Here is a 12,500-nt window from a genome sequence, read left to right on the forward strand (position 1 = left end):
TTGTGTGTCTTTCTACGCTGTAAGAATTAAGTCGGGAAGGTGACGCTTCATTGGCTGCAAAGAAACAGTCTTTCTGAAAAGGGTATAGATCCAAACCTAAATTGCTACACATTCACTTTATAACTTGTTAGGAAAGCGCTATTTCTTCCACCGAGAAATTGCCGTGACCTTGGATCGAACTCCTTGTCTTTATAGCCTAGAAACTTAATGTTACTAGCGACAAGTGAGTAGTATTTATTTAATCAATGTACATTTAAACTTTTCAACAACCAAAACCATCTCAACCACTCCCATTACATCAACACAGTTACCACCACCACCACCACTATCGCCATCCACCATCACCGTCACCCATCACAACAGTTACTACCATCTAAACCAACACTATCCTTTTTTTCCTTGTTCTTGCTCTTTTCCGCAGTCTTGCATATTAGAACGTTCTTCATTACGTACACACAATCAACGTTCATTTCAGCTGGCGCGTGACAAGCAAAGTAAGAGACGCAAATGTAAAAAAGTATCGCTGGATGGCAAAAATCGCACGGAAATAAGAGGTGTGTGTATGTCAGTGTACCTTTACATTAATGGAATCGTGCATGTCAGTGACTAAGTACATGAATATACGCTGCCTTGTTTGTGTTTCTCTTTTGCACTAACTTGGCATGCCACCGTGTTGACCTTCATCATTATATGCGCGCGATCCGACAGTCTGTGTATGTGCGTGTGTGCTGGGTAGGGTGAGGAAAGGTGTGTGTGTGTGTGTGTGTGTGTGTGTGTGTGTGTGTGTGTGTGTGTCGAGCAGGGCGGTATGTTAAAAGAATAAAAGCATGTGTTGGTATCTGATCATGAACGTGTGTGTGTGTGTGTGTGTGTGTGTGTGTGTGTGTGTGTGTGTGTGTGTGTGTGTGTGTGTACAGCAAGACCCCCTCCGTTGCTCCCATACATGCGCCAGACGGGACCTTACACGGTTTACACACATAACAAAGCTCCTCGTCTCATGTCTTATGTAGAGTGACCTTTTCCCTCCAGTTCAGCTCCACTTTGTTCCCTCCCCCTTCCCTCTTCCTCAACTCTCCCCTCTCTCTCTCTTTCTCCCACGCAAAACATTCCTCCCCTCACTCCCCTTATAAGACTTTTCTTCGTCTGTGTTTTCTGTCGTGTTCTTTCCATTCCAGAGTAAGAAAAATAACATACAGGAAAAATATGAAAGGAAAAGCATCCATACATATAAAGGTTGTCTTTCTAAATTGTGCCTTGATCTTGCCTTTAACCCCTTTAGCACTAAGACATATTTTTACCTTGAATTTTGAATATGATTAAACGATTTTATTTACATTAGGTAGGGTCTATGGAAGTCAGAAGATTGATGATCAGAGACTTCACTATTTTAATCCCCACATAAGTTTCTGAAGCTGTATAAAATTACCAAATAGTAAGTAGAATGAATATGAAAACATGTCCTGATACTGAAAGGGTTAAGACTAACAAATGTATGATCTAGTACTATATCGCTGCTTTTCTTTTTTTCTTCTGAGATCAGCTAAAGTAGGAGTATGACGAAGGTTGCTATGAATATTTTCCGTGTTATTACCTCGAGCACACACAAAGTACCTGTTGATGTTTTTTTTCGTGTTCTTTTTTGTGAAGCTTTAGAAGTGAATTTAGCGGAAGAAAAAAGTTTGTTTGCCTTTTCGTAACTCTCCCCCTTCCCCGACATATTCCCAGTGAAGGGGCGGAGATGGGGCCTTTGTTCGCGGTCAGGGAATTTTCGCTTTGATATAAGAGCAAGTCGTGGGAGTGGTGGTGGTGGCGGTGGTGTGGGTGGTGGTGGTGGTGGTGGCCCGCCTTCCCTCGATCGGTGGTGAGCAATATTCTGATTGACAGCTCTTCAGGGTTTTCGGTTCCCGTACCACCAGAAGCTTCACTCGTGTGCATTTTTCCGTTGTCGCCTCACACAGGTGGCGAGGCGCCCTGGCTACAGTAGCGAGCCATTTCTCTTATTCCTGGCCGTTATTTCCAACCTTTATTCTGCAGCAAAACATTTTTCCCCGTTTATACTTTCGTGGTGTGTAATTAGGGAGAGTTTCCGTAGATAATCACCAAAGCCCAAAATTGGCAGGTGAATGCTGCACAGCGAGCCAGTACAAGCTGCCTATGCTAGACTTTGCTCACGAAACAAAGCGGTGGGAACGTCAGGACTCAGGCCACACTTACCTGGGAGCTGCGTGACGGCCAACAGAATCCAGAGGGCGGTCAGTGTGCGGCTGACTTCCATGGTGACCCAAGAGGTGACCCAGCACGCCCTTGTCCCTCTCAGACCGCTCCCAGCACCACCTCCCCCTGGCCCCGCTCCTCCTGCCTTGAGCCAGCCCATCACGCCGGCACAACGCAAAACCAAGAATTGTATGTTAACTTTTCTGGGGCACGCGGGGCTCCTCAGGCCATCGTCCTCGCCTGGTGCTGTGCTGCTGTGACACCGGAGCACGCGGCGTCTGACGGTCCGGGCATTACCCAGTCACTGGTGAGCAGGGCGGTACTCAGCAGGGTGCCGCCCCGCGTGCCATCACCTGCTGGGCCTCTCACGCTGCACTGGCTGATGGTTGACTCTGCTTCGTCATTTCAATTAGAACATTTAAGGAACTTTTACAATTTGTGCAGTCACTGGTCGAGTATGGCGCTGTTATTGCGCACTCTTGCTGTCATGACGTAGTAAACAAGTTCGTTGGTCGCCAGTACTTTCTAATTTATTTTTTTTCAACGTCAGTATTAAGAATCAATGAATATATTAACAAACTCTAATGAGTCTGTCAGCGACGCGGCGCACTTCACGAGAAACTTCTGGCCGCCTCGCGCGCGATGTTCTCGAGCTGGGAGCGAGTGGTGGCCTCACTGTGCCTCAGGCGAGCAAGCGGCATATGTCCTCTCTCGACGGCAGCTCCATCGGCACTGAGACCACAGTCGCTACAGTGCTGCCACTCTTGACACTCCCTCTCCCCTCCCTTCCTCCCTCTCCCCTCACTGACTCACCTCTTACCTCCAACCCTGCCCAACCTCCTCCATTTATTTCCTCTCCTCACAACCCATTCTTTCCATATCACCCTCGCTGCACATCATGCCTCGCTCGCGTCCCTCCCTCTCTGCCTCCCTTTCTTCATACCACCGCATGTCTTTTCTCTTTTATTCAGAAGTCACACACACCATGCCAAGTTAATACATCACACCTGTCTGTCTGTCTGCCTGCCTGCCTGCCTGCCTGCCTGCCTGTGTGTGTGTGTGTGTGTGTGTGTGTGTGTGAGAGAGAGAGAGAGAGAGAGTGCAAATTTCGGTGGGTTATACTCATGTGTGGTATCACTACACTTAAACAGGATCTTCACGCATGTTGTGATAAATAATAATGATAATAATAATATAAATAATAATAATAATAATAATAGTGATAACAATAATAATACCTAAGATGAACGAAACCAGGTAGAAAACAGAGAAAGAGTACGTAAATCAAAACAGTCAACGAGCCAAGCAATACACGTCAGATTGATTCAATTTATAATTATCACCAGCCGCCAGACTCGCCTGGAAACATGATTAGCTTGTTTACGAACACTTCACACACCACTCGCACTGCTTAATGAGCTGCTCGTGCGTCTTTCCGCGGCAGGCAAAGAGGCAGGTGAGGAAGAGAGACGAGGCAAGGAGTGGAGGGGAAAGGAAGCCGACGGACAAAGATGAGGAGTAAAAGTGCATGAATGTGGAAAGATTTATTTATTTCATTTTATCTTTTACTAGAAGGCTCAGTGAGTTCTAGATAAGGAGAGAGAGAGAGAGAGAGAGAGAGAGAGAGAAGGGGGGGGGCGAAATCCTTACATTACATACATCAATATATCGATTATTTAGATTGGCGACTCCGCAAGAAAAGACTCATATGTAGCTTAACTTTCCAGAGAGAGAGAGAGAGAGTTGTTTACCTGCTGTTCTGGCCATGGTTCCAAGTCACACGTATCCCCAATCCTTCATGAGGGCAGCGAGTGGCTAGACGGTTCAATAAACAAACGCTCTCTATGAATCACCGGCCAAGGGAGACCAAGGGAGAGCATCATAACTCTTCCCTTCCTTCACTCACACTCTCCTCTCCCCTCCTCTACCTTCCCTCCCCACGAAACATCTCGCCCTTGCTGGATATAACATAGGAATTTTACTGCAGCCTAAGAATTATTGTTTTTCCTGAGTCTGCATGCCTTGTGTCTCTGCGCTCACCTGTGTTCACCTTCAGTCACTGTCAGGGTTCGTTGTATTTGAGATTTATCCGCCGTGAATGTCATCTGACCTGAGTGACTCGTCCGTGAGGCAGCTTTGGAATCATTTCTTCATTCGTCGAGCGTTTGTAAATGTTCAAGTTTGTTTTGTTGGAAGTGTAGATATTTTCTTTGGATGTGTGTGTGCTTGTGTGTGTGTGTGTGTGTGTGTGTGTGTGTGTGTGTGTGTCAGTGTGTGTGTGTTTAAGTCTGTGTGTGTTTTTGTCTCTGTGTGTGCATTCTGAGGTATTAGTCTTTCTTTCTTTCTTGTTTTTCATGCGATATATTGTTGGCTTTGGCACACACACACACACACACACACACACACACACACACACACACACACACACACACACACACACACACACCGCATAGTGTAGTGGTTAGCACGCTGACTCACAACCGAGAGGGCGGGGTTCGAGTCCCGGGAAGCGGCGAGGCAAATGAGCAAGCCTCTTAATGTGTGGCCCCTGTTCACCTAGCAGTAAATAGGAAGAGGATGTAACTAGAGGGGTTGTGGACTCGCTTTCCCGGTGTGTGTTGTATGTGATGTGGTCTCAGTCCTACCCGAAGATCGGTCTATGAGCTCTGAGCTTGCTCCGTAATGGAGAAGACTGGCTGGGTGACCAGCGGGCGACCGAGGTGAATTGCACACACACACACAGCAACCTTCTAATTTCGAGTCGACAAACCTTATTTCCCGAGACAAACCACACTAGAACATTACACCATTGCCTTTTAAATCTCTCTCTCTCTCTCTCTCTCTCTCTCTCTCTCTCTCTCTCTCTCTCTCTCTCTCTCAAGGCCAGCCAGACATTAACTAAACCAAGATATCCTGGAAAAGCTTGTCCTCCGTAGTTTATTGGCAGGAAGTATCTAATCCCCAAACCAGAGGAAAATGGAATCTGGAAGGTGAAAGTGGTCCAGTTTAGAGGGAAAATCGGATCCCATTTAAGTTTGGCTGTTTACACGTGGTCGACTTTGGAATCACGAGTAAGAGAATCTTTTTGGGCAATTTCCCTCGCGGCCACAAGTGTTCTGCGGATTCTGCTTCCATGGACCCTCAAGACACTCCTTACCTTACACTTCCTTTTCTCTTGTGTATCGAACGCTAATTTCTTCTTGTCCTCTTTTTCCTCCTCCTCCTCCTCCTCCTCCTCCTCCTCCTCCTCCTCCTCCTCCTCCTCCTCCTCCTCCTCCTCCTCCTCCTCCTCTTGACAACTTGTGTGGCTCTCTTTAGAACTATTTTCCCTCTCCTTCCTATGGCCTGTGTTCTTGGCCTTCAGACATCTGGAAGTGGTGTATCAAATGTTCGTGTGTGTGTATGTGTGTGTGTGTGTGTGTGTGTGTGTGTGTGTGTGGGTGAGTGTAAAAATTCAAGGATTTTATTTTTTCATAGAATAAGATTTTTCACTTACCCATTAAACAATGCGTCTCTCTCTCTCTCTCTCTCTCTCTCTCTCTCTCTCTCTCTCTCTCTCTCTCTCTCTCTCTCTCTCTCTCTCTCTCTCTCTCTCTCTCTCTCTCTCTCTCTCTCTCTCTCTCTCTCTCTCGTCACTCTAGTTTTCTAGCCTGTGTGTGCTCCCAGCCTCTCCAGGGTCTCAGGGGCGCGCAGCTGTGATGAACGAGATTTAGAGAGTAAAGAGGGAAACGTGTCGGAATGTAATTGATTTTAATTCTCAGTGGGAAGTGCAAAGTAATTCTGTGACCTTAATTGAGGCTGGTGTTTTGAGGTCATTCCTGCTCCTGCATTACTTGAGAGAGAGAGAGAGACAGAGACAGAGACAGAGACAGAGGGGATTGAATTAATTGTTTTTCTGATTCATTTACGAATTGACTGACCGACTGACTTAGTGAGTGAAACAGTATATCATCAACAAGCAATTGTCCTCATAATAATGAATCGGAGACAGGTAGGCTGGTGGGGACTTGGTGATAGTGAAGCAGTATATTATAACTAATGCCTTCCACACACACAGAGACACCAGCGCAGTCACTAATCAAAGGAAAGCTCCCTGCGCATATCGTTTCTCTGTGAATAACAACAACACATCACTGCAAGCAACACCTGGTAGGATTAATCACCTTGTCCTTTTCACCGTGACATCTGTGACGCACGTGCCTCAGATGGAAAGGCTTTGCAGACGTACGTAATTAGCGAAAAAATGATCAACTTCACTAAAAAATCTTGCGTTTTATACTTCTAGTCTTTGCTTCAGGTATGGAATTTTTTTTTTTTTTTCAGTCTCTCTGAAAGGTTACACACGTGCCATGAACTGCATTTAAAGTGTGGTTTCCTATCACTGCACGTGTGTGTGTGTGTGTGTGTGTGTGTGTGTGTGTGTGTGTGTGTGTGTGTGTGTGTGTGTGTGTGTGCGTGTGTGTGGCTAATATGGAAAAATAATGAAAATTAAAAGAAGAAATTATTAAAATAAGAAAAAAAGAGAAAAACAAACGAAGGAGGAAGAAAGAAGAAAAGAAAAACAAAAGAACAAAGAAAAAAAAGTAAAAAAAAAACAAGAAAGAAAAATAAAACAAAAACAAAAGTAAAACAAAAGAAGGATGAAAGAAGAAAAGCAAAATATGGACGAAAAAATTAAAACAACAAGGAAGAATAGAAAATAAAAGCAATAAGTAAGAAGAAAAAGATGGAGAAGAGGAGCAAAACAAGAGGAAGCCAAGCCGAGATGAAGATACCATGTAAGAGGTAATATTGAAACACTGGATGTCACGCAAGAGGGAACCACGGAGCAGGAAATCCAGAACCAAAAACACTAAGCACGGACGCAGATCACCACAACAGGGAAAAGATTAACGTTGACTGTTGTGGATAAGGCAAAGAAAGAGATCAAAAAGTTAGTTATTTTCAATGTTTATTCACCTAATGCCTTCTCCTGGGTAGCTCCAAACGTTATTTCATTCTTAACCTTCTTATTTTATGTTGTCCTACTTTTCTTTGTCGTTCTATTTATTTTATCTTTCGTTTACCTTGTATCTTTTTCTTTGGTGTTATTTCATTATTTTCTTCAATGTTGTTTTTATTAATGACTTTCTTATTTCTTACGCTGTCTTATATATCTCTACCGTTTAGTTTTTATTGATTTATCGTCAAGATTTTAATAATTTTTTTATTTTCATTGAGGTAAAGAGATATTAGTCAAATTTATGTATAAGGACGATACATAGAATAAGTAGGCATATGTATCGTACAGAAACTATCACATGTAGGCCTAGTGGATGGATTCTTGCAGCGTCCCTTGTTTCCTTATGTTCAGTGTAATGACTCGCCATATGACCTCAGTTTTGTGCCACTTCCAACTAGTCAATCAGTCTGAATCACTGTTGGATATTCCGTCGCCATATGACCTCAGTTTTGTGCCACTTCAACTAGTCAATCAGTCTAAACAGGAGAAGGAAATGACATCACTGTAGGATATTCTGTTCCCATATGACCTCAGTTTTGTGCCGCTTCAACTAGTCAATCAGTATATTTAGGAGCAGAAAAATGCATCACTGTAGGATATTCCGTCGCACACCCATCTCTTTCATCCATCACGTGACAGTTAATCCCATTCACCCATTCTAAACTTGATCGTAGGATTAGATTTTTTTTGTTATTTATATTTTCAAATCGTGTAATAAACTTGATTTCATAACTTAATATTGCTATGAAAGAAATACACGTTTAAACAGCGCTGCTTCATCAAACGGATCGCGTAGTTCATGCAAATGTAATAAAGGTAATTAGCACTTTGTATTGTAGAACTGACCATGGGAATAATGCTAATCTTTACGCTATACATACATTTTTCACTATTACTATTGGTGATAAAAGTAGCGTATTCTATATTCGCCCTAACTATTTGCGAGACGTGTCCCTAATTTCCGGATCAGTTTGGCACCGGGCGAAGGGACAAAATGACATATGTAGCCTTGCTCTATAAATACGAGTCCTGCTCCATCGTGCATTTTACTAAGTCTTGCACTGAGGAGAGTGTTTTTTTGCCACGAGTTAAGCGTTAGGATAGTGAAGTAATGTGGTGGGAAAGGTAGAGAAAAATGTTGAGTTAGTAATGGATAAAGAAACCTGGATGAATGTACATAGAAGAGATGATGGAAGAGAAGGGTGATAGTAAGATAAAAGGTGAAGAAAGGTAGGAGAAAATATTATCAACTGAACTTTTTGACATTCTTCTCAGCTTTAGAAAAACTCCAGTAAGCTTATTCTTTAACACCACTGGGGAGAACTGTTAAAATAAAGGAAAATTAAAATAAAATAAAATGTCATGTTCTTACTCGATAGCCACATATACAGCAGCAAACTCTATTCTCACACTTTCACTTTCCTTCCACTCCACTAGTAGTCATTCGGGGCCTTTAAAAATCAGTCGTGATTAGAGAAGAAAGTATTTATCTGTTACAAAGCTTATGGCAGATGTTGAAAAGGGTAAAAAAAAATATATAGTCAAATTTCAGTCAGCTCACCGTAGCGTTTGACTTGCTCCTCCCTACCATTTGTGCCTGGAGGGAAGGAGTACCACACACACACACACACACACACACACACACACACACACACACACACACACACACACACACACACACACACACACAGCCTAACAGTATCAAGGGGCCACAGAAGGCACGTTCCCAGAGGCTCCATGGAATGCTACACAACCACACGCTCGCTGAACACAACTTCCAGCCCTCCCAGATACCCCCCATCGCCTCTAACAGCTTCCTGACACACCGCTCCCACGTCCATGCCACCACCACCACCAACTCACCACCACCATGCCACCACAACCACTACTTGCCAAAGCGACACACGCCACCTCTCCCTCTGTCCCTTCGCTTCACTTCCTGCGAGGTAATTATACAGTGATACGTAACACTTTCTGGGAAATAACATGCTGTGGTGTATCGTTTTGTTGTGGTGGCGCCAAGTGTATTACTCCATCATTCAGTGAGTCTGTCATAAATACCATGGAGTGAAAGACTCTTCAGAAGTAAGAAGAAATATGAAAGGAAAGTGGGAAAATGGATTCTGTGAACATGGTAAAGGAAAACTGGTAAGGCAGCAACAAAATCATTAATAAAAAGAATGCACTAAGAATACTCCTTTCTTCATATCTATCTTTGTTCTGTTTACACTACCAATGCTCGAAAACTACAAAATTCCTTATGAACGGGACGAAAAGTAGAGTGACTGAGTAGCTGCGGCAAATCACTGTTTACAAGGAAGACCACTCTGTATATATCTTAGTGTCAGCCTGCAGTACTAACATTGGCTGGCGACCGTGTGATGGACTGAGGATGAGGAGGGAGAGAGAGCGAGAAGCAGAAGACAGGAAAGAGAAAGGAGAGGAGCCAGGAATCAGATGAGGGAAAGGGATGGCGTATAGGAAGAGAGAAGATAGAGGATAGGAGCGTCAAAGGGAACAAACACGGCAGGAGGGCGACAAAGGAAGACAAAGGTAGCAGAGAGGCCAGAAATGAGAAAGAGAGGACAAGGCTATAGAAAGGAAGCAATATAGGAAGCCAAAGTAAGTAAGCAAGGAAGGGGATGAATATGAGAGCGAAAAAAGAGAAAATATAGAGAAGGAAGAAGGGAAGAAAAGAATGTATAGGGAAAGTGCGATATCTAAACCCACACGTGTTGTCAGCACTAACAAGCATGTTTTCATCCATTCCTTACTAATGCATTCTGAAGGGACTCTTGTTGTGAGCCGACTTCAATCTCGCAACCATGTGAGACGCGTGGGTGGCTGGAAGGGTGGAAAACAGACATTATTCCCAGCGTCATCCCTCTCCGTGGGTACACTTCTCCTATCCAAGGTTCTAATATTAGTATCTGTTATTCCAATGAATATGCGCGCAGCAAATTTGAGGGCTTGAAAAACTCGTGGCCATACATCACTACAACACCCACTGGAGTAGTAAACACAGCTTGGGACGTCAATTAGAACATAACTTACCAGGATATGGGATGTTTATACGTGTGAGGGAAAATAATATTGGTGGTGATGTTATTGATGCGTTTTTGCAATCCGTATTAGCCAGTATGAATCAAAACAGACCATTATTAAAGTGACTGTGTATTTTTTATCGAGAGTAAATGTTATTCTTTGGTTTTATTCATAGTCAACAGAAACAGCTTGTGTGTAGAGCTTGCTAAGTATTGTACAGCCCACAAAAACAGCTCCACCTACACCAGATCCTCTCCCTCTCCCTCTCCCTCCCTCCTCTCCCTCTCCTTCTCCCTCCTCTCTCTCCTTTCTCTTCCCATCTTCTCATATCGTGACTCGTTGCCTCCTGTTTCTGTCCGTTTGTCTGTCTGTCTGTCTGTGTTTTTTTTTCTTGTCAGTCTGTCTGTTTGTTTGACTGTAGGTCGAATGGTCTCTCAACTTATTTTGTGTTCTCTCTCTCTCTCTCTCTCTCTCTCTCTCTCTCTCTCTCTCTCTCTCTCTCTCTCTCTCTCTCTCTCTCTCTCTCTCTCTCTCTCTCTCTCTCTCTCTCTCTCTCTCTCTGTGTGTGTGTGTGTGTAGAGATAGCTAGACACTATATAGCCCACACAAACGACGCTGTCAACTCTACCAGGTCTGCTTCTTTCTTCGCTCTTCAGTTTTGTTCCCTCGTGTTGCTGTCTCTCCTTCAACACACCTTAAGTTCTGACGAGTGGAGGGAAGTTTGCTGCATAAACATAACAGCCCCAGGAAACCAACCAGGGAAAGGTCGTGGTTAGGTATTCCACAACCCAGCCTCCCAACCTCCTACTCCTCCTTCTCCTCCTCCTCCTGCCAGTCTTCCATCCTTCCATTTTTACCTTTTCTTTTTTTCATTACGTTTTCTTTCTATTCCTTCCATCTTCATTACTCTTTTTCATCACCAACATCACCACCACTACCATCTCCTCCTCCTCCTCCTCCTCCTCCTCCTCCTCCTCCTCTTAAAATATGCCCTCTCAGAAAGACGGTTCGTGAGTTAATGATGCCGACGATACCCCGCTTACTGGAGGTGAAATTCCAAGAGAGAGAGAGAGATAGATAGATAGAGAGAGAGAGAGAGAGAGAGAGAGAGAAAATCACGGTGCAAGTTCGAAAAAGGTGAAGGAAACTAAACTGGAAATGAAGGAAACGAAGAGAGGGAGAAGCCACACACACACACACACACACACACACAGAGAGAGAGAGAGAGAGAGAGATGCAAACTCGTACACTCTGGTAAAAAAAACGTTGTGGATAAAGAAGAAAATAAAACAGATAGAGAGAGAGAGAGAGAGAGAGAGAAAAGAAAACAAAGGAAGGAGGGGATGAAAACGGAAATGGGTAGAGAGAGAATAAAGAGAGAGAGAGAGAGAGAGAGAGAGAGAGAGAGAGAGAGAGAGAGAGAGAGAGAGAGAGAGAGAGAGGCATCAGCAAAAGAGTGCAAGTAACTGAAATAGGATTAGGAGGTTGAGAGTGAGAGAGAGAGAGAGAGAGAGAAACAGAGAGAGAAAGAGAGAGACAGACAGACCGACCACAAGCTCACTTCGGAATTGGAGTCTCTTTCTCGCGAGATCTCACACGCCTGCCTTCTCTCGACTGAATCTGTCCTCTTCGTCTTTACCCTCCCTCTCCCCCAATCCCTCTCTCCTCTCTCCTCTCTCCCACACATTGTCTCGTACACCCACGTCCTTTCCCCTACACTCCCCGCACTCCCCACGCTTCCTACTCCTGCCAACACTCTCCTGAGGGGTATCAACGAAGGGCAATCCTTAAAATAGGAGAGATTTGGGTAGGATTACGTTTTCCACTGGCTAAATCTATTCCAGTGTCGCCTTTGTTTTTGCGGGAAAGTATGGACAGAGAGAGAGAGAGAGAGAGAGAGAGAGAGAGAGAGAGAGAGAGTGAGAGTACCTGATGCACATCCACATATATTCTCTTATTTCAGAAATGTTTCGTTACGTGATGCAAATATTATACAAGAATAAACGCTTAAACGGAAACATATATTTATATATATTTTTTTTTTTTTTGTGTGTGTCCATCGTGTCCATGTCTTGCTGCGCTACACACACACACACACACACACACACACACACACACACACACACACACACACACACACACACACACACACACACACACACACACACACACACACACACACACACACACACACACAAGGGCAAAAAGTACATGAGAGGCTCATTAGCGAAGTCATCTG

At 44.0% G+C, this 12,500-nt stretch overlaps 1 protein-coding gene across 2 annotated transcripts in view; it reads right to left on the minus strand.

Moving 5' to 3' along the window:
- Positions 1-2,942, minus strand: part of LOC123498578 — a 168,635-nt gene extending 165,693 nt beyond the window's left edge. For both annotated transcript variants that reach the window (XM_045245830.1, XM_045245831.1), the window contains exon 1: positions 2,215-2,942. In XM_045245830.1, the coding sequence (XP_045101765.1) occupies positions 2,215-2,374 (160 nt within the window). In that variant the 5' untranslated portion in view covers positions 2,375-2,942. The remainder of the gene's footprint in view (positions 1-2,214) is intronic.
- Positions 2,943-12,500: the final 9,558 nt, after the last annotated feature.

The sequence above is a fragment of the Portunus trituberculatus genome, chromosome 48 (assembly GCF_017591435.1).
Source record: "Portunus trituberculatus isolate SZX2019 chromosome 48, ASM1759143v1, whole genome shotgun sequence".
NCBI classification, from domain to species: domain Eukaryota; kingdom Metazoa; phylum Arthropoda; class Malacostraca; order Decapoda; family Portunidae; genus Portunus; species Portunus trituberculatus.